The sequence below is a fragment of the Haliaeetus albicilla genome, chromosome 5, assembly GCF_947461875.1.
Source record: "Haliaeetus albicilla chromosome 5, bHalAlb1.1, whole genome shotgun sequence".
Taxonomy (NCBI): domain Eukaryota; kingdom Metazoa; phylum Chordata; class Aves; order Accipitriformes; family Accipitridae; genus Haliaeetus; species Haliaeetus albicilla.
This window is the reverse complement of record NC_091487.1, coordinates 10,054,632-10,075,173: the sequence shown is the minus strand read 5'-3', so window position 1 is coordinate 10,075,173 and position 20,542 is coordinate 10,054,632. Positions and strand designations below refer to the sequence as shown.

The following is a 20,542-nucleotide window of genomic DNA, read 5'->3' as shown; positions in this document are numbered from 1 at the left end:
CTTAGGGCGAGGAGAGATTTAAGTAGAAGAGAACAGCAGTAAGAGAAGCAGGACTTGGAGGTTTCAGGGCTCGAGAGATGTGTAACTGTCTGCCTTGAGATCCTTTCCTTGGCCGGGTGGATCATGAGAAGCAAGATCTTTAGATGGCCATGGGCTATGCCTACAGTAGCAAATAATTTGGTGCAATAAGACTGTCTCTCTGAGGCTGGACTCGCACGTCAATCACCAGAAGGTGCTGAACTCCCTCCTCCTCCGGCTCCTGCCACAGGCCTGCCTGCAGGATGTGTGTGCAGCAGCTTGGCGGCTCTGGAGGGAGACACTGATGTGGGGCCATGGCACCTCTCCAGAGCCTTTGTTTCCACGTAGCCAGTCTGGCATCTGGAATAGCTGTCAGCCCTGCTGAACGAATGAAGGAGCCGGGCTACCATTTGTTTTACACATATATTACAAAGTTTGTTGCACGGCTTTGAGGTGAAGTCATCCATACTGGGTCAGGACTGGGTATGCAGTTTCCGATCATTGTTGATAGTTTCACGTAGCTGCTGCATGAATAATTGCTCCTGTGGCTCACAGCCCCTGTGGAATTGCTTTTAGAGGTGTGCCAGCTCTCCTGGGCAGTCTGGTGATATTCATCCCTTCCCTGCAGATCTGAGCCCAAAGCTGTAATTCTGTCAGAAGCTTCGTCCCCGCTGCCAAGCAACATGTATAGAAAAGCAGATGCTTACTGTGTTGGAAACAGGAGTATGCATAAAGGGGTGCTGATGCCAGCTATAGTGGGGAGGAGGTAAAAAAGGTACTTTACAGTATTACCTCGAAGGGATCTTCTGTGGGATCCAAGAATAGGAACCTTGGAGTCCTGTCAAAGCACTGTCATTTCTCCAGGTTCTCTGCCATGGTGACAGAGTCCATGTGAGCAGCTGCTGCCATGTTGCGCTCACATAGCAGGCACAGGTCTGCCATGCTCTCAATGAGGTGTAATGGGACTTTAAGAGGATCGCCTTTATTCTCCTGAAATCTGTGGGCTATTGCTTGCCAGTGCTTTCATATCATGAGCACTCATGATGTTAGCAACCTCTTCCTTCTGCCAGCAAATTATTCTGCTACCCAGGAAACCTCTGTCCCGCTCATGGAATAATGAGCACTACCACTTCCATAAGGGGCCCAAGTCACAACTCTCTTGAGTTTTCAGGAGGCTAAAGGCAGAAGAGAGAACAGTTGGCAAATGGATAGTAAGAAAAAGATCTGACAAAAGAAATGAGGGGTTCAGCAAGTGGGATTGACAACAGAAGGGAAAGCAGCTGAAGACAGGAAATGATTTCAGACTACAAGTGTCAGTGGATGATGGAGTGGTGGCAAAGAGCTGAAGGCTGGCAGATACTGGCAAATAGGAAGGTGCCTATGGCACTTGGCCCTTTACATATAGCACAAGAACCACTTCAGGATCTTGTGGGAGCTCTGAATAGTTTGAGAGTCTTCTTTTGGCACATGTGCTATGTAACATGCTGGAGGATCTTGAAGTAGTGCAGCCCGCATATGGATTTGGAAGACGATGTTTCCACTTCCATGAAGTGCCAGAGTGGAACGGCATTCCACTGCCTTTCCCCAGAAGACACCTAGTTTGTGCTCCTCAAAACCACTCCGTGTGGTGGTGTGTTCCCCCTGCCCAGCCCCAACCTGACCTTTATTTCCCGTAACCCTACTCAAGCGATAACCACCAGTGGCGGTCATAATGGATGTGTCTGGTCGTGATGGCTGCATCCGGCTCAAAGTGGATTTGGGGGAAGCAGATAACAACACAATAGCCAAGGGCTAATTTGAGCAATGCACCCACCTAACCACAGTGCTGGTTAAGGTCCAAGTCAAGCCAAGTTTGGAAGAAGCTAACATCTGTAGTCAGTATGCAAACATGACTGTGAGTCAATCATCTTACTCCGTAAATAGTGGACAGCCCATGGCCTACTGAGCTCTCCTGCACAGCAGCAGGCTGCACGCCAGGATCTCCCCTTGAGCAGGGACGTCTCTCAAGGTTACACCTGCTGCAGAGATCCCTTACTCCTCGAGCTTGAGAGATTCCTTACCGCAATAGATTCTCGGTAAGTGATTAATAGCTTGCTAAACTTTGAAATCTTAGCTAAGTGATAATAAAGGATCGATTGCGTGTTTATAATCCTTCAGACATAAACCGTTCACCAAGTCTGGGACTAGGAGCGCATCCAGCCACACCTAGACACCCCTCTGAGAAGGAGTTCAGAACGCAGGGGGGTCCTTTCTGAACCTCATGACTCAATGGGAGTGTCTCCCTGACAGTTTTGTCTGACCCTGTCCTCTATGCAATAAATAATCAAGTGTACCTTGCCATTGAATCTTGTTAAACCACTGTCACGTTTAATACCAAACTTTGTTAAACACTCTTTTATATCAACAAACATACTGCGGCTTCTCTCTTAGGAGTGAAGTGCATCACTCCATCCGTGACACTCTGAGAACCAGACTAGCCATAGAAGCAAATGTGAGCTTTGCTTCAAAACCACACCACTGGGCTAGACAAAAGCACTAAAGGCAGCCACTGAACCCAGGGCACGCGCATCTCTTGCACATCTGGCTTTTTTGAGAGGTGAATTACAGCTCCCTTCCACACCTGAGAGAAGAAGAGAAGGACCTAAAGTATTTCTTACGTCTCCTGGCAAAGGGTGTTGCCTTTTTTAATGGGTAGGTCTTTTTACACTGACAGCCCGCCAGTGAAGGGGTCCTGTGACATGGCTTTTCTGTGGTCAGCACGTAAAGCAGGTGGTCCAATACGTTTTTAGTGTAGCGTATAGAAGGGATGAATTACTTCCCCTGCTCAAGAGAACAGTGGTGTTGTGTGCACGATAGAGAGACAAGGGAGAGCTGCCATCTGCTGTTGGAAACGTTCTGGTTCATCTTTTAGCCCAGGCACCGCTAAGTGCTGCAGGTGACTCATGAATGCCAGTGACTCCCATCCCACTGTTTTAGCACACAGAGCAATATTTCTCAGGAGGTCCAGGAAATCCGCACCCATCGTGCCCTGGGGAGAAGTAAAGTTTGCCCTGAAGTGCTGCTGTTGTCGTTTCTAACTTAGGAAAAAGACGATGGATTTTCCCGACCTTTCAGACTATCCACACCAACAGCAAAATAAAGCTGGAAGGTATGGCAAAAACCACTGTGCCTCCAGGAGGGAGTTTAATGGAATAATCAATGACATTTTCAAATTTAAGCCATAGCTAGTCAATTAAGTCAGTGTTTAGAACTGATATCTAGAATGGTTTGGTTTGTTGGGGTTTTTTTTCCAAAAGCTGAGCACTCTCTATTACAATGGAAATGAAAGAATTACTGATGCCCTACACTTCTAAAGTCTGGATACTTATGGTGAGAAAAAAATTATTAATCATCGACTGAAAAGACGGCTCATTTAATGAAAGTTTGCTTTGAGTTAATCAAAATTATTTATCAACTTCTGAAAACACCTTTACTCTTACTTTCTAAATGACATTTTAAGCCAGTTTAGCTAAATGTAACTTACTCTTTTTTACAAGAAGAGACATCCAAATATTTAATACGAATTAATGAAAACATTTCAGTCATTTAAGTTAATCTTGTTTAATGCTTCAATTAAAAAAAAAAAAAGCACTGAAAATTCTGCATACAAAGGTACTCCTTGTTTGTATTTTTTTCCAACAGAGAAAATAAAGAAAAAAGCCATCCATATAACCCTAGTCATTTACAGGGGAACCACACAATTCAATAATTCAGGACCAGATCTTTCACAGACAAATAAAAACTCATATTACAGCAGTGTGGTGCTGATTTGCTCTGCAAGTAAATACTTTTCAGTTATTCTGTTGAGTTTTTTCGTTGCAAATTGGTATTTTTTCAAAGGACAAAATGAAAAAAAGAGTAATTCTAGATTATGTGTATTAAACTCAATTTTCCAGCAGGAATGATGGCAGGGGCAGCAATAGCAGCTGCAGATGAGCTTTCAGTCAATTCAGTTGTTTGCATTGGTGAATTTTTGGGTAGTGAGGTTCTGCTCTAGTAGATGCATACATTTAAGGGTCTAAATATAAGCTTATAGTCCCTATTTGAAGCTGTTGGCATATTTACCTTTTAAATAAAGACTGGGTTATTTTTTAAAAATAAAAGTGATAGTTCAAAAAGAAATTATTGATTTAATACAGTAATTATGGGATAAAAGACTTATCGCCCAAACAGATAACATGAATTTTGTCCCCAATACTCTTCCGAGGGGAAAACCCTTAATCCAACTGTAGTAATGTTTTTAACTTAAACTAGTCAGTCTATGAGAGGGTGTCATTTAAAACACGAATTAGGGATCTCATCAGCAGCTGTCACACTCACACTCAGCTGGGCTGACTCAAGAGAAGTAAATTCAGAGGAGGACAGGTGAAAACCACTTTGCAGGGTGGCTGTACCTCATGCTGACTCCTTCTGATTTGAAAACCTGCCCAAAACACACCAGTGCATATTTTTCTTGGGGTGATTCTGTGGGTTTTCATCTGTGTTTGCCTGAGAGTGGAGGCAGCAGGAGGTACAACCAGCAGATGGTGCAGCTGATTGCTTCCTCTGCAGGGACTCAGGCTTAGCAACTGGTTTTCCCAAGGTGGGTTATAAGGTGTGCTGGAGAGAGAAATAAAACAACACTGTTATGTGGCAAGTCCTTAATAAAGTTACTGATGTTACTCTGGGAAGAAGGCACTACAGTTTCTTCTGTTCCTACACTGAGGTTTCTAAGGTCTGGGGCAGCTTCTGAGGCTTACCAGTTCTCCCACTGCTCCACTCACACTACTGGCAAGACGGCTTGAACTTGGCAGGGCAGAGGCAGGTTTCCAAAACCCACGCACCCCTTCCCCCCCAGATGCAAAGCATGGAAAGGAGCATCTTAGCCTTTGTGCAGTCTGTTTGTAGCCTTTTCCTTTGAGAAGACAAAGGTGAAAATGTAAAGCTGTGCAAAGCAATCTTGGTAGCTGAAAAAATGCTGAGCTCCCTTCGAAACTGAAGAGAGCTGGAACCCCTGAGGTCCCTGCAGCACAAACTTACTGCACCGCAGGATGATGACGCTATCCCAACAAGTGTCAGACGCTTTGGGGCTGAATCACTGTCTCGCTGAGCTGGGCGGATATCCTCAGAGCTGCAGGCTGCCACAGGATGGCCACGGAGGGTAAGAAACTGCTCCAAAGCAGAAAGAAAACAAATTAAAAAATCTTTCAGAGACTTGCCAATAAAGTTTCTTTGGCTCTGTGTCTGGGCATCATTCCCAAATTCAGCCTCTCGCCCTCAGATAAAGCACTACAGCCTGGAATGAGAGTCAGATGCGTGGGAAGGGAGTGCATGTATCTGTGCCTGGGCTGGAAAACATATGTACTGTAATGCCTAGAAAAAGCTTTTTACTTTGGGCCTTGCTCCAGAAAACCTTTTACATTGCTTTTACAACTGTCCCCTGTTGCTTGGGACTGCCCAGATGTTTAACCCAGCCCCAAGGACAGGGAGACTGAGAAGTTTTCTTTGTGCTCTTCCCTCTGCCACCCAGATGTGGGAGCAGCCAGCCTTGGGCGCGACACCTCCAGCCCACACCTCTGCTCCTCAGGAGGGGGGCGAGAAGAGATGGTCGCCTCAGGCTGCGGGGTGACCCCTCCACGGCAACGGGACCCACAGCTTCTGGCTTTATCTGAGACATCGAGCGGATCAAGTCCCAGCCTCAGCAGGGAGGGGGGACAACCAAATACCTTGGGGGGCAAAGGAGGGAGAGAGGAAGAGCAGATCCTGAGAGACTGTCGCTGGCCTATTCCTACCATTTCATCATGAGGTTCTACGACTGTGTGGATTGATTGTTACTTTTTTTAAGCCCGTATCCTGGAATTTGGTAACTGTGTAGGGATTTTAGCTGTTCTCAAATAAAAAGCAAACATGAACCGCCACCATCAAACCGCATGTCCTCAGCCTGCCAGATCGCAGAAAGACGCTGGAAAAACTGCGGGCAAGCTTTCCGTTTCACCTCACGACTTTAAAATCAACCTCTTCCCGGAGGGCGGGAGTTGACTTCTGGCTGGAAGACGCCAGGGCGCGTTTAACCCAGGGGAGCCGCAGGTGAAGACGACCGCAACGCCCGAAGCCCAGGAGCAAGGTCGGAGAACCGGGGAAGACTTCGCCAGGGCCACGGCCAGGCTCGCCGGCGGGAAGGCTGAGGAGGGACCGGGGCAACTCTGCCCCTTGCCGCTGCCCCGGGCGGGGCGGAGGCCTGACAGGAGGCGCGGGCGAGGCCTGACAGGGGGAAGCCGGCGGAGGCCGGCCGGGCCCGCGGGGGACCGTTCCCGCCGTCACGCCTGGGCGCCGGCCCTGACCGACGGGGTCTGGGGGCGCCCGGTAACGGCCCGCAGGCCCCGCCCCGGCACACCTCGGCCCCGCCCCTCGCCGGTAACGGCCCCCCCCGCCGGCCCGCCCCGGCACACCTCGGCCCCACGCCTGGCGACCTGCCGGCTCGGCTCGGCTCGGCCCGGGGCGCTCGCCGGGGGGCGGCGGCGGCGGCGCCCTGGATCGGCGGTAAGGCTGTTTCCTCACGGGTGGCGGGGCCCCGAGCTGCCCTAACGGCCAGCTGCGTGTGGGTCCCGTTCCCCCCCACCCCGCCCCGTCAGCTGCGGGAGCTGAGGCACGGCCGCGGCCCTCCGCTCCCCGGGGGCTGGCCTGCCTCCTCCTCCTCCTCCTCCTCCTCCTCCTCCTCCTCCTCCCCGGGGGCGCGGCTCCCCGCGGTGCCCGGTCCCCGCCGGGGGCTCGGGCTGGCCGGTGCGAAAGGCGGGCGGAGGAGCCTCCTCCCTCCAGCGCCGGCGGGTCGGGGACGGGCTCCCCCCCGCCGCCACCGACCCCCCGGGGCTTCCCCGAGCCCCGCTCCGCCGCGCCCCCTCTCGTGGGTGTCCACGGGCGAGGGTCCGTGGCCGGCCGGTGCTGTGCCGCCTTCCGGCTGAACTGGGGCCGGGGGTGGGGGGGAACCCCGAGGTTTGTTCTGTCTGTTAAGCACAGAAAGCACCGACCGGCGGCCGGTCTTTCAGCTTGTCCGTCGGAAAAACGCTCGAGGAGATGCGATTAATCTAAAATGGTGAACGCAGTATTGCCTGCGTAATTTACAGGTGCCGAACTGGACTTGCTAAGTCTGTCTTAATCGCTGAAATGGTTGGAAACACTGTATTTTTCACAGGATTAAACGGCCGGTGCCCCTGTTGCTGCAAGTCACGTTCACCTCTCCGGTAATGGTTCGGACAGGGAAAGCCCAAGCGAGCAAAAAGAGTACTGTTTGACTGTGTGCGAGATGGATGAAGTAGTCATAGAAAATACTTCATAAGTGCTGGATGTTGTCTATAATTACTTTGGTTTGTCTCCCATATACTCAATCAGTACTCAATTAATAACCAACAGCTTCTGTTCAGTATTTGCTGGACGTTGTTGCCTCAGTTAATGGCTTGCTTGTGGTGTGGGCAGATAGTTAAAGTGTAAATTTTAAATAATTTTGCCTACAGCGATTTTTAGTTGTATAGTACTGGAATGTGTTTATTCCAATCTGAGCATTCTTTCTCCTACCTTATCAGCTATCTTTCTTTATCCCTACACAGCCCTTATCACAGAAGTATTTATTTAGAATTCTTTCTTTGCAGGCTAATACCCTACACAGAAAGTGAGACTGAATAACATGCACATGCTGATTACTGGAGGAGACGCTGAAGGACATCCTGTTTTGATTTAGCAGTATTATCATTCTTTGGGGGTGAAATGAAGAATTTGAATCTGGTTTGGAAATGTTCAGATTTCTAATGCAACTGAACTTCAGTAGCCTTTTTTGCAGTTCAGATTCCAACAAATGAATTTTTCTTAAATATGCAGAACCTGTCACTAGCAGAAAGTCTTACTAAGGCAGACAAATCATACCAGATGTCTCTAAAAGACCTAGCAGATGAAGTGGGTAGTATGTCTCTCTATGAAGGTGACTGTGACTTGAATGAAAGGACAAATAATGAAGAAATTATTAATCTTGAAGTAATGCAGCAAAGCTTCCCTGTAGGGACTAGCAAAGGGAGAAGTTGTGAGGGGTTTTCTGAGAGCAGTTATAGTACCTCAGAACCCAGCGGTTCCTGGGGTGATTTTGAAGGCTTCGAGGAGTCCTTAGACAAATCGGAGAGATTCAGTCATAATCTTGAAGTTTTGCTGAAGTCAACAAAAACCTCTAGAGTTGATACAGACTTAAGCAGCAGACATTGTAGCACTTCTGTTGGTGGCTTTTGTTCTGAGCCATCTCTACACTGTGGGATACAGGACGCTTCGAGCTCTCTAAATGAGGTACGTACTAATAGTAAATCAAAGACCAGAAATGTTTGTGTTTTTGCTTCCTACATCTCAAGATTTATATCTGAATGTCTCTTGATAGAGGATAATGCTGTATAGGGAGAGAAACCATCAAGCTACTTTGCAGCTAACTCAAGTGGAACAAAAGCAACTTCTTTACAGTGTTTGGCAAATACTTAAGTTATCCTGCTGGAGAGCTTTAAAGAATGATGTGCTACTTTGCTTCTAGACACTAGGAATAAGCAAGCATGTAGAAACGATGAACCTTGCCCTGAAGCACATGCAATTTAAAAGCTAGGCAAGAATGAGCATAGTAAACAAAAAATCAGGAAGGTGGGTAACAAAACCAGGGTGGACAAAAATTCTGAGTTGCCTGCAAGCTTACTGAAGTAAACCAACATAACATTGACTTAAAAATTGGCAAAACCAATAACTTTTGTTATGTAATATACTGCCTGAATAATCCAACAATCTTTCTGGAATTTTAGACTGATGGTGGGTAGAAGTTAATGACAAAGTGAATAGAAATAATTTAGTATCATCCTTTTTTTTAGCATAGGATGTTACATTCTCTCATACAGTGTTGGAACTGATAATGTGAATAAATAATATAATGCGTCCTTATTAGCACAAAAAAAAGGCTTAAGGGTTATACCTTGTTGCAATGAATGTGTTTCCATGTTTACCAAACATGCATCACCAAAGTGAAGCAAAGTAACAAAAGGAAAATAAGAATGTACAAATGCAAAACAGAACACTCTCATTCTTACTACTTTTTTTCAAAAGTTTTAATTTAGGATAAAAGAGAGCAATCTACTAAGACTTCCATGGGGTTAATCAGTAGCAGTAACAGCTTACTGCTTGTAGTCTGTTAGATGGGTTTTAGTATGCATAGGGAACTGAGGGTTTTCTGGAGACAGGCTTTCTTGCCCTTGCCTGGGAACTTCACCTGCTGCATGGTGTTACTAGGAAAAGCACAAAGATGCACGTGGGATAAGCTGTCCAGCACTGATAAAAGTGGAGATCACAAGATACCTGGTTATTGGTATGCATAAACAGAGAATTTAAATTGTTCGTAATGCTGGAAATTGGGGACAAGAAGTCTTAGGTTGAAAAAAGAGAGTATGTAATGACTGGAGCTGAAATAGAATATAGCAGAATGTTTGGTTTCTTTCCAAAAGCAGTAGATCTTAATCTTACTGAAGCTTTTGCTTTATTTTTGCATTTATTAAAGGCAACGGGAAATGTCCAGTACAAGCTAAATAAGTTAACCATGCCTAGGGTTTCAAGTTGTCTTTTCCTGTCTCAGGGTAGAGAAACAGCTGCAGAACTGTTGGAGATTTCTTTGGGTGTAGAATATTTGGGTAGCTGTCCTTCATCCCTGTGCTTTTTGTATTGTTTGTTTGGGATCATAAACTCTTCAGGCTGGGGCTCTGTCTTCTGCATGGTCAGTAGAAAAAAGTCCAGGTAGGTTGGAAGGGACCTCTAGAGATCATCTGAGGTCAGAGGTCTGACCTTCAATATCTAATGCTTCAGTTAATTAAACGATGTCAGTCTGGAGCAGAATCATGTTTTTTAAGATTAAAACAATCACTAATTAATTTCCTTGCAGTAGCTGGGTATTTCGCCTACATGATTGAATAACTTTGAGGATTTTTCATGTGTTCTTTAAACACAGGCCTTTGTGAGAGGGACTAGTGCACTTGCTTAAGCACTGGAGTATTCTGATATAATAGGATATAGAGGATTTCGTCAAAAAGCACAAATGTGAAATTTGTGCATTCATATCTTTATAATTAGTACAAAGCTGCAAGGTAAATGGAAATGTACCCAAATTTTGTTTTAGAAACAGCCACTGAAGTAGACAGTAATAAATGTTTTTAAAAAAAAATTCTTGCATTTTTCATCTGGCTTGGCTAAACTGTAAGCTAGTGACTTGTATGAATGTTGGAGCAATGTCACAGACTCTAAGAAGATACTATAAATGAGGCAAACCTGTGCTTCCCTTGATTCACACTTCTGTGGCTGTAATTTCCCTCCCACCCCAAGGCCAAGAGCAGCTGCCTGACTTTAGCTCCTGTCCCATTTAGGTTTTGGTACTTACTTGGAAGTTTTCTTTTCCTTGATGGTAACTCTCCATGTATGCTTTAGCAAGTGTGCTTTCACAGACTTCTGCTTCTCTGACATCTTTCTCCTCCATATAGTATCCCTGTTGTAAGTTACGTCTACTGAAATAGTTTACAAATTGATTTAAAGTGTTATGACACTTTGGGCAAGATTCAAAGGATTTTACCTAAGGAGTCTTTGAATGTCCCAGCAGTTACCCTTCAGGATAGGCAGTTTAGCAAGGCCTTACTTAAGGAGGGAGCAGCGTGGGGCACAAATTCTATTTCTAGAAGCATGCTTAGAAGTACAGAAGCCTTCTACCAGCTCTGTTGATTTTGCCCACTCATCATTAGATTAAATCCATACTCTCAGTATTCACTGCACTTGTCTGAGTTCAGTACAATGAAACTGGAAATATCTCAATTTATTTCAGCTGTTTGAATTACAATTAAATGAAACTGTCAAAATACAGACAGTTTTTCAGATTAAATGGTTGATTGCTAGGCAAAGAAAACAAACTGACTGGTTTCATTCTCTAGTTTTCACACAACATTGCTGCTCCCGGACTGCAGTCCCTCTGCAGGGTGTTGAAGTCAATTAATTGCTTTGATTTAGAAAATTGCAGTGATTCCTTCTTTGAAGGAATAAAAGGACAAAGCTTCTGGACCAGATGGCATGATAACATCCCTTTAGGATAGGATGTAAATTATGCACATTTTTCCTTGTATATTTATTTCTTAGTCTTCAGATAACCCTGTTACTTCCAGTAGGCCTGTTTGGATCAGTCATGTGGCTATGTTCAGTCCTCCACTCATCAGTGCTGGAGGAGGAACAAGTATATAAATCTGGCTCTGATTTTTAATCAGATAGGCTGGAAAAAAGTTTGGTGTAAATGCAAGGATATACAGACATACTCACCCGAGCTTTTATGCAGACTTACACAGTGCAAGTATTTATTGGTGACGTAACATAACTACTAAATGCTACAATTTGGCTGAATTAGGTGTGTTTGAATACTAAGTTAGCAACACAAGCTTTTGAACTGATGTATACATCAATTTTGACCTGGACTGAATTAGCTGAGCAGAAGGAGGAGTCTTGAGTGCTAATGGGCAAACCAGTCTATAACTTAGTAGCTGGGAAGCTTGAGACTAAGGTTCATCAGAAACTCTGGGTCTCTTACTTCTCCTCTAATTCTAGGTAAGTACTCAAAACAGTGAAATATGGGCTCAGTCCCTCTATGCCATTAATAATAATAATAATTTTAAAAACAATCAATAATACAATTGTTAGAAACATTGTAGTCTTTGGACTAGGTCATTCATGAAGTGTGGGGGGATGGCCTGTACAACATATGTAATAAAACTCTCTTTTTTTTCTAGGCAAACCACAGCTATGAGGATATATTTAAGTTGGGTTTTCCAGAAGTCTTTGTATCACAGTCCAGAGAGAGCATAAGAAGCTTAGATCAAGTACTTGATACAAATAATGAAGATGTTGGGATTCCTGAACTTATGAAGAATCAACTTTGGTAATGAGTTTAGATCAACAGTTAAAAAAAAATAATAATTATGAAGCTCCTCAGCAATTACACTGTTTATTTCATAATTTAAAAATCAGTGGTACTTGCAGGTGAACTTAAAAGCTTTTTAATCACTATGCTCTTCAGCATGTAGATCTTACCAATTTTGTATTGTGTTGTTAAAGGAAATGGATTGTGTTTTAGCCATTGGAAAACAAGGAAGGGAATATATCAAAATTACAAATTCCTGCTTAGGGTTTTCCTGCTGTTGCTGTACCTCCTTATGACTAAGCCCCTGGAATTCCAGAACACCCAACAGGCAGCCTGTTCTTCCTGTTCGCTTGTCCTTTCTTTACAACACATCCGACTTATTTCTCCATCATCTGAGGCAGAAGCACTGCTGCTGCTTCTACTGACAAGCCACTCACTTTTTTTTTGGTTTGTTTTTTTTTTTTTTTTCCTCCCTCCCCAGTTTTCCCAGGTGGTAACTTCTTATGTTTAACCAGATGTGCTTCAGAATCTGCGGTGCATCTGGCTTCTTTCCTGGGGTTATGTTAATAGCAATTAGTATCATTAACTTAGCTTTCTCTTAAGACAGCTGGAACACTTTTAGATTTGTTACATGTTTTTGAAGGATCAGCAGCTTCTGAGCAGTATCGTTACTGAACAGTATTGTAGTTATTTTTGCATACATCTGAGGCTTTGAATCTAGAAAGCTGGGTCAGACCATACTTTGGAAATGTCGTAAGAATCACAAGAAATGTAAGTTAAAATGTGGGCATCCTTTTGGCCAGTTCCTTGTATATGCATTATATTTTAATCAGCCTGAAACTTCTGGAGAAATATGATATATATGTCAAAGGGACTGCAATATTATAGCAGAGTACCAACTACAGACAAGAAAGCCCTGATCTACTGTGGTGAGTAACAAAGATCAATGATAATTGCATCCTGTACTAAGTGAAAAGCAACTGGATTTATATAGGATGAATGCAATATAAGAACCGAAAGTATTATGTAGAGGGAACTCTTTTAATTCTCACTGTTTCAGTAGTGTGTGCCTTTGGCTTGTTTTGTAGTATGTACATGTCCAGAGCAGATGCAGGTCACCCAGCTGAGCAGCAGGCTGCTGCAGTGGAGGAGCATGACTGATAGGAAGGAGAAGGGTTTGAGGGACAGAAAATGCAGAATTAATAGGGCTGAACTCTACCCACACTTCACAGAAGCAATTGAATAATACAAGTTGTTGGCATAAACCCATCTCTGAAATATGCTTCTAATGCGCTTCTTATCTGAGAAGCCCAAACATAGTTATGTTGACTTACTGTTTCTGTTAATTGTCATGCAATCTTATTAGTACATTGGGTTGATAGTTTGAAGGAAGGTAAAAAAGAGCTTTAAGATAAGTTGCTTTTTAGATCAAGGTAGGCTAGTACATGACTCTATGTAGTGAAAATAAGTTGGTTATGTATGTTCACTGGAAACTTTGTACACCTTACAACCTCAAATGGTGTTTTCTTTCCTAGCGTCGATTCTGGAAATATATGGAGAACACTCAGAGACTTTGATAATACCCCCAGCTTAAGACATCCCTGGAGTAAATCTCATTGCCAAGAAAACCTCTTGAGTGTTCTTGGAATAGATGCAAATCAAAAGGTAATTGAACAACGGTTTCCTAGTATGCCAGCATAAACACTTAGTTATTAATCTGATTTCCTGTAAGTTACACATGCAGATGCATGAGGAACTAGATCTGGGTGAGTCATACATATTTTTTTTTACAGAGAGCCTTTTAAAATGATAGTCTACTGTTTTCTCATCATTATGGGTAAGTAACTATGAAATTGTGCAGGATCAAATTTTGATCATCTTTACATTGAATTCTCCACTATGTAGCGCCCTGTTGTTAGGTGGTACATTCAGCTTTAGTATAGGTGTAGAATTAGCTTTCAGATATGTGTGCAGTAAGATGGTTTTCTCTTTTGCTCAGAGTATGAGAAAATTGTTAGCCTCTAATATCTTTCCATTAAGTGAAAATCAGATTTGAATCAGAGAGGCTGTTAAAGTAATTACTGGATGTTTTTACTGTGTACAAACTGAAAGTGTGTTCCACTTCCCTTTTCCTCAGATTATTCTATCTGGTTTTGCAAGGCTTGAGGAAGAGTACGTTTTAATTTAAATTGAGACCAAACCAACAGCATTGAAAGATCTCAAAAAGAAATATCTCTGTTTAATCTCTTGTTTTGAGAAGATAAAGGTATCACAGAGAGTTTAGTGTTCAACCTGGTTATTTAGTTGGGATGATTTAGTCACATGTGGTTTTCAGAATTAACTGTTCCAATTGATAATTTGATTGCTGAAGCATGGGGGGGGGTACTGCATTCAATTTTGATTTTATGGACATATTTGACCTTTCATGCAAGTTATGTACAAACAGAACAACAGTGCTGAAGGTATAGGACCTATTCTGCACTTGAAAGTCACTTTTATAGAACTGTCACTTAACAGGAGAGAATAGGAGACATGTCTCCAACATAGTCAAACTCCCCTTCTGTTCCTTTTGCCCATAGATACATCAGCATTAAATCAGTGCCCAGGCAGCTTAAACTTCTGTCATTACTTCTGTTACTGGAAAATTGTATTGCTTTTAACAATACTGATGAAGATGTATTTCTCAGCTATTTTCTGGTGTAGGTTAAGGCTAATTTTAATTGGAAATGGCTTTTTTATCAATTTAAGTCACAACTGGATTCATGTGTGTAGAACTTGTTTGGGCATAAAATTGTTTTAATGCAGGGGGGGCACATGATAAATCAAAATACAGCTTCAAGAAAGTAAAATGTAGTGGTTATTCTTATTTGAGGGAAACTTCTCTTTAGGTTATATGCTTTAAGATCACACAGAAATTTGTAAAGAAAATGTAAATTATGTTTTATTAGGACTTTTCAGAGACCCTGGATGGCATTTTTGAGGAATCAGATGCTAAAGACAGCGACGACTTCGGATTTGATGGATTCAGTATTAATAACTGCAGAGCACTGATCCAGACCAAGGTAAGAATTTCTCTGAAAGCAAGCACTTCAGAGAACCACAGAGTGTATTTATATGTTCCTCTGTGCTGTAGCCAGCTGTTCTAGTATATGTCCTAATGTAATTGTTTAGTTCTGACAAAATTGTTTAGGTGTGGAGTTGTTTTTTGCTCTTGAAACCTGACAGCTTTAGAAAAGGTACAATATAATGTACAAAATGCAAAGCAACATAATATGGGAGATACTGAAACCGGTTATTCATTATGTAAGCTGGACTTTAGGCCAAATTACTTATTGGTTGAGAGAGAGTGGTGATATATAAAATGTAGTCAGGATGCTTTGATGACAAAGGAAGATAAGCGTGTCTATAGAAGGATCAACATGTTGATCACTAATGACTGTAACTCACTCCTAAAATATATGGTAAGGGAGATGTTAGAAGCAAAGCTCATAGAGAAGAATTTGCGTTCAGACTTGCATTTCAGATATTCAGAATGATTCAGATTTGGTTTGTTCACTTGAGGAGAAAACAGAAGCTACTTAAGGAGGAAGGCAGAATTGATGTTATAATTACAAGGATTTGAGAACATCAGTTTTTAAGCTGTGTTATAAAACATGTAGAGAAATGAAATTGAAATACTTTGTAGTTAGTGCGTTTACATCTTTGGTTAAACAGGCCTTAATAAGCTCTGTTTCTTTCTTTCTAAAGCAATGCAAGTTGGAAGGAAAATTCTATCATTCCCCGTTGCTTTAAAAAAAATCAGTCACGTTCTGTTTTTAACAATTTTGGATGAATATTCTTAACCCAAGGTTGTTTCCTCAGTGGAGAATAAACTTGAGCAACTGTTGTTGCTGTGGAGGTGCAGCACAGCAGGTTTAAGGCACACTTTCATTGCTCTGTTTTATTCTGTTTACTGCATTGGACAATGAAGATGTATAACCATTCTGGGAACCTTGTGCATAAGAGATGTTAGGCTGGAGAATTCAGAAATAAAACCAGAAGAGACTGTCCAGCTTATTCCTCCATAATTCAGTTCTGCTTGCTTCAATGAGTACATGAGGGTGGGATCACAGTAGCTTACACATACTTGGAAATGTATAAAATACAGAGACAGGGTTTAGGCAAAGGAGAAGTGGTTCAAGGTAGATGAAGAAGGAGAAGTAAAAAGAATCATGATACAAAGTTAAGGTAAATGGACAATATTTTTCTGGAGTAGCCTCTGAAGGGAAAGGACAAGCCCTGCAGCTTGGTGTCTCAAAGTAAAGCTCATTAGGAAACGGATGTTGCCATTTCTAATTTTAAGTAAGTTAAGTCATATAATGGGATGTTTTCCATTTATCTTCCTAGTTAAGTCCTTTTTTTTTTCTTATGCTAATTTTATTTTTATGAAAACTGTATAAAAATTAGATTGAAATATGCAAAGTGATTAACTTGCTGTAGGATGGCAAAAATTAACTTAGTTTTTTGTTTGGTTGGTTTTTTTTTACTCAGCTTTCTGTATCACCTGATTCCAGACATGGTCATCTTTTCACCCGCAACCTCTTTTTGAAAACCACATCGTCAAATGGAAACATGCAATATATAACAATCCCAAGGAAGAAGCACATTTTTGCTACACACAACCTAAAAATGAAATTTTTCAGTAGTGATGTTTGTTGAATCAAATGCACTTTTTAGTCTTTTTTTTTCTTTTTTTTTTTTTTTTCCTTTTTGAACTGAATGCCGTTTACCTTCATTTTGTTACTGGCTTGGTACTATAAGACTACATATGGTCTTTAGGAAAGTGACATGTTACTGGATATGAGGTACCTAAAGCCACATTATTAGAAGATATTTATCCTATTTAGTTGTGAAGTCAAAGGTGTAATTTTGTCCCACTCAGTTTTGCTGCAGGGTCATCTCTTACAGTAAATCCAGCTGCAATCACACTTTAAAGATACTCTGGTGGACTGTTCTCCTGAACTACTGACCTTTCAGGCCTTAATGCTGCTTTGATCAAAACCCTCATTTCCCTGCCAAAATCTAAACACACCTCAGGGTGTGTTGTAAAGTGTGCCTTGTCACCATCTCTCCATATATTTGGTCTTGTTTGGATTAGCTGAGGTCTGCTACTTTGCTACTGCTGAACATAGAGAGGAGCCTTCTACATCTGGTGGCTTTCACCGGGGTTTAGGAAAATAAAACTCTTAACTCCTGTCTGATAAAGCCTACTGTGGTGATATGGGTAGGGTCAGTGAAACGTTTTGTTCTGGCATTGGTTTTTAACTGAAATAACTCGCCTCTCTGAAGCTGACTTTAACAGGATGTTTTGGATTCATTCAGCTACCAAACACGTATACCATGCATAACCATGCTCGTTAGAGCTTAACAGTGGTGTAGTTTAGGACTTGCACTGCACAATGCTGTAAATTGCTGCCCTTTTAAAACTTTAGAGTAACTATTGACTATGTTGCCCATCTTCCTGCATGCTTGAGTGCCAGAGGGGATGCACTTCACTATCATTCATATAATCTGTGGTATTGCCTCGCCAACTCCAACAGCTTTATTTATTCATTGGTATGCAAGTTACTAATCCATTTACTGCTTTGGCCATTCTCAATATGAGAATTTTATATGGCTTTTTATTTTAAAGAGTTGCTAAGTACTGCAACTGGTATTTTATGTGTTAAAAGCAGGGAACAAACTTGGATATTCCAAAACTAAGTCAGTTAATTATTTAATGATGTGCCTATTCTGTTCTTAGAATTAAAAATACTGTAAAGCACTGGCAGACTCCAACCCTTAATCTAGTAAACTGTTCAGCAGTGAAATTACAATTGCTGTAATAACTTGCAACTTTAGTAATGTTTATGATACCTCAGTGCTATTAGCATAGGATGAACTGTGTACTGGTTACTCAGTAAATTGTAATGGGCCATTTGGAAAAGTGCTATTTGGAAGTGGCTCAGCAGCTTCCCTGGCCCTAGAGGGAGTTCTGCTGTGCCAGACTGAAAAATCCGTGTGGATACATGAGCAGGGTTAACTGTTTCACTTAACACTGGATTTGAATTAATTTTCAGTTTCCCTTGTAAGTCTTTCAGAGCACTTAAAACCACGTATTAAATAGGTTGTAGTCATGAACTCACAAAATAGTAAATTGTCAGTAAATGATGAATGGATAGTTGAGGTTGGTAATAAACATTACTGAAATCAAGTGTAAGAATAAAGTCATATTTTTACGTTTTCAGACAAGCAGGGCCCTGCAGAGGGGCTTGAGAGGACAATTTGTAGCAGGCATAGCACTGACTGATGCAGCAGACCCCACAGGCCTGCTTTTCTTCTGGGCTTTCATGTTTGCCTTTGCTTTTGCTAACCCTAGACAAATGTGTTGAAGAATGTTTTGCACTCTTACCCCAGGAAAAGGGTGACTTCATCATCTTTCACTCATAGCAGCAGGTTTTACAGCCCTGTCCAAGGTACCAATTGGGGAAAAAAACAGTTTCAGCCCTTTTGAATTCAGTGTATGTGGGCAGGGGGAACAAACAAAAAACTATCTGGGGTTCCAAAGGGGATGGTCGTCTTCTTCTGGACAGATGCTTTGGGCCACCTGAGCCCATACTACCTGTAAAGTCTGGCTGCACAAGACAACTGAGAGACTTTTTGACTCCTGTCTTCAGTCCAAGATGAGCAAGTTCATCTCTTCAGAGAAAAAGACTAGCAGATACGAAAGTACAAAGTAATTCAACTCAGCTTCAAGCTTGTGGGGTCCTGGCAGCCTGCCAGCCCTCATCAGAATGTGGACACAATCTGCGTATTTGGGGGTACTCACAAAGAGAAAATTGCACTCCGTTTCTCTTAACTGACAAGAGAGCCCACTCAGGGAGACAGAACAAATTTTAGCAGACCATTTTCAGGCATATTGCACTGTGTAAAGTTGCCTTGTCTCCTGCTGCTATCCTGGGAAACGAGGGGTGCCGGAAACCCCTCTGGTGTGTTTTGCACAAATACTGGCTATTCATTTCCGTCAGTCATTTCCTCGTTCCTGCCTCCCCTAGCACCCAGCCAAGCATGCCAACAACTGCTGCGCACCCACTCTCCGAATGCACGGCTGCACTGAGGAGGAGCAGGTGTTTATTCTGTGAAAATGGTGCACGCAGAAAATAAAACTTTGTATCTCAGTATTTTTAAGGTACAAATTTCATCATTCCTCATCTTGGTGGTGAGCTCTTGGCTATGAAAGACTGAGTTTTGATGAACTAAACATGTTACTGTACCCTGTGTTTGCAGAAAGCAAATACCATCAATTTTTGACATTTGCTTAGGATTTTGAAAAGGTGAAAACTAAAGCAAGGTGAGTTTTAGACAGCAGATCTAGGCAGAAATGCCTTTTTCTTCCACTGAGATTAGAAGGAAAATATACCCACAGAACAAAGTTTTTAAAAGTTCAAATCAGCAATGTAATTACTGAAATGCTTCCTTTGTAGAAGGAACACTGTAAACAGCTTTGCAAAAGAACAACTACATTGTGAAAGACTGAAAATATTTCAATGTATACTCTGTTCAAAGGTGTAACGTGAAATTTTAGGGAGCTTATTTCAACAATCCTTAAAATTGAGCAGAGTGGGAAGGCAAAGTTTTGGGAAGTTTTGTTTTAGAAACGGCTATTGCTAGTATTTGTAGACTTACAAGTCCAAATAATATGTAGAATTTGATTAACAAAAAAAAAAGGGGGGAGGGAACAGACACACATTCCAGACCCTAGGATGATTTCTAAGTATACCATAAGCCCACCATTGGCTGGACATATGCAGAAGACTTGGAGTAAAAAACAAACAAATCTTGTAAAAGCTTAAAAGTGCTTTTCAAAGTGCAGGGTCATTACAGGATTTAAAAGCACTCTAATCTTTTTAATGGTGAAGATCAGTTTTAATAGTTGTCCCATTTTTTAACAGGAGGACTTCCTAGAGTTCTCCTATTCCAGTTAAGATGGCAGAGGGAATTTGGCCAAAATGAGCTGCACTCAAATCAACTGTTAAATCCCAAACTTCCCCGTGGATCCGAGTTTAATTTGACAGATCCACTCTGGAGGATTCAAAAGAAACAAACCACGCACCCAGCCAGCAGACGCAACAGGCTCGCTTCAGCCACATCTAGCAGAAGTTCTCCATTCCCCCTACTGAAACACAGATAAGAACCTCCAAAGCTGTCATCCCACAGCACAGCCCGGGTGCCAAAGCACAGCCAGCCCAGCGTAATGCTCTGCTGGGATAAATGGGTCCTAATGAGGGAAAAATGTATGGAATGAAGTTGCAACATTTTTTTCTTTTTCAATCAAGGCAAGATGCCTGTGAATGCTGGGCAAATACTTAAATGCCAAAAATCGTCCAGCTTCCCTGAACATCTGCTTTAATAATACATACTTTTATAGACGCACTTTGGCATCTTAACAGCTTAACTCTTCACTTCTCATATTGTTTTTTAATAGCTCAAAATCAGTTTCGCAACGAATTATAACTCGTCTTCTGCACAGAACTAATGGAT

The 20,542-nt window shown here is 42.3% G+C and overlaps 2 protein-coding genes across 4 annotated transcripts; one reads left to right on the top strand and one right to left on the bottom strand.

Moving 5' to 3' along the window:
* Positions 1–4,216: 4,216 nt before the first annotated feature.
* LOC138685346 (basic proline-rich protein-like) lies at positions 4,217–7,753 on the bottom strand. The gene is made up of 4 exons (XM_069782987.1): positions 7,688–7,753; positions 6,052–6,996; positions 5,077–5,205; positions 4,217–4,951 (listed from the first exon to the last, which is right to left on the bottom strand). The coding sequence occupies exons 1-4, from the start codon at positions 7,751–7,753 to the stop codon at positions 4,919–4,921; spliced, it is 1,173 nt and encodes a 390-aa protein (XP_069639088.1). The 3' UTR covers positions 4,217–4,918.
* On the top strand, positions 5,346–17,227 carry CLBA1 (clathrin binding box of aftiphilin containing 1). 3 transcript variants are annotated; one of them, XM_069783283.1, is made up of 6 exons: positions 5,346–6,160; positions 7,680–8,358; positions 11,853–12,001; positions 13,519–13,648; positions 14,932–15,045; positions 16,514–17,227. In XM_069783283.1, exons 2-6 carry the CDS (start codon positions 7,900–7,902, stop codon positions 16,679–16,681), a joined length of 1,020 nt encoding a protein of 339 aa, XP_069639384.1. In that variant the 5' UTR covers positions 5,346–6,160; positions 7,680–7,899; the 3' UTR covers positions 16,682–17,227. The 3 variants fall into 3 exon arrangements, with proteins under 3 accessions (XP_069639384.1, XP_069639382.1, XP_069639383.1); XM_069783281.1 differs by lacking the exon at positions 5,346–6,160 and adding an exon at positions 6,471–6,576; XM_069783282.1 differs by lacking the exon at positions 5,346–6,160 and adding an exon at positions 7,076–7,274.
* Positions 17,228–20,542: the final 3,315 nt, after the last annotated feature.

Bases quoted from the DNA above. Each gene is read 5' to 3' on its own strand.
- CLBA1 (XM_069783283.1), top strand. From the start codon at position 7,900: ATGCAGAACCTGTCACTAGCAGAAAGTCTTACTAAGGCAGACAAATCA. The intron at 8,359-11,852 runs GTACGTACTAAT...TTTTTTTTCTAG, and splicing joins CTTCGAGCTCTCTAAATGAG to GCAAACCACAGCTATGAGGA. The intron at 15,046-16,513 runs GTAAGAATTTCT...TTTTTTACTCAG, and splicing joins GAGCACTGATCCAGACCAAG to CTTTCTGTATCACCTGATTC.
- LOC138685346 (XM_069782987.1), bottom strand. From the start codon at position 7,753: ATGTCCTTCAGCGTCTCCTCCAGTAATCAGCATGTGCATGTTATTCAG. The intron at 6,997-7,687 runs GTATTAGCCTGC...CCCCGGCCCCAG, and splicing joins AGTCTCACTTTCTGTGTAGG to TTCAGCCGGAAGGCGGCACA. The intron at 5,206-6,051 runs GTTGATTTTAAA...GCTTTGGAGCAG, and splicing joins CTCCCGCCCTCCGGGAAGAG to TTTCTTACCCTCCGTGGCCA.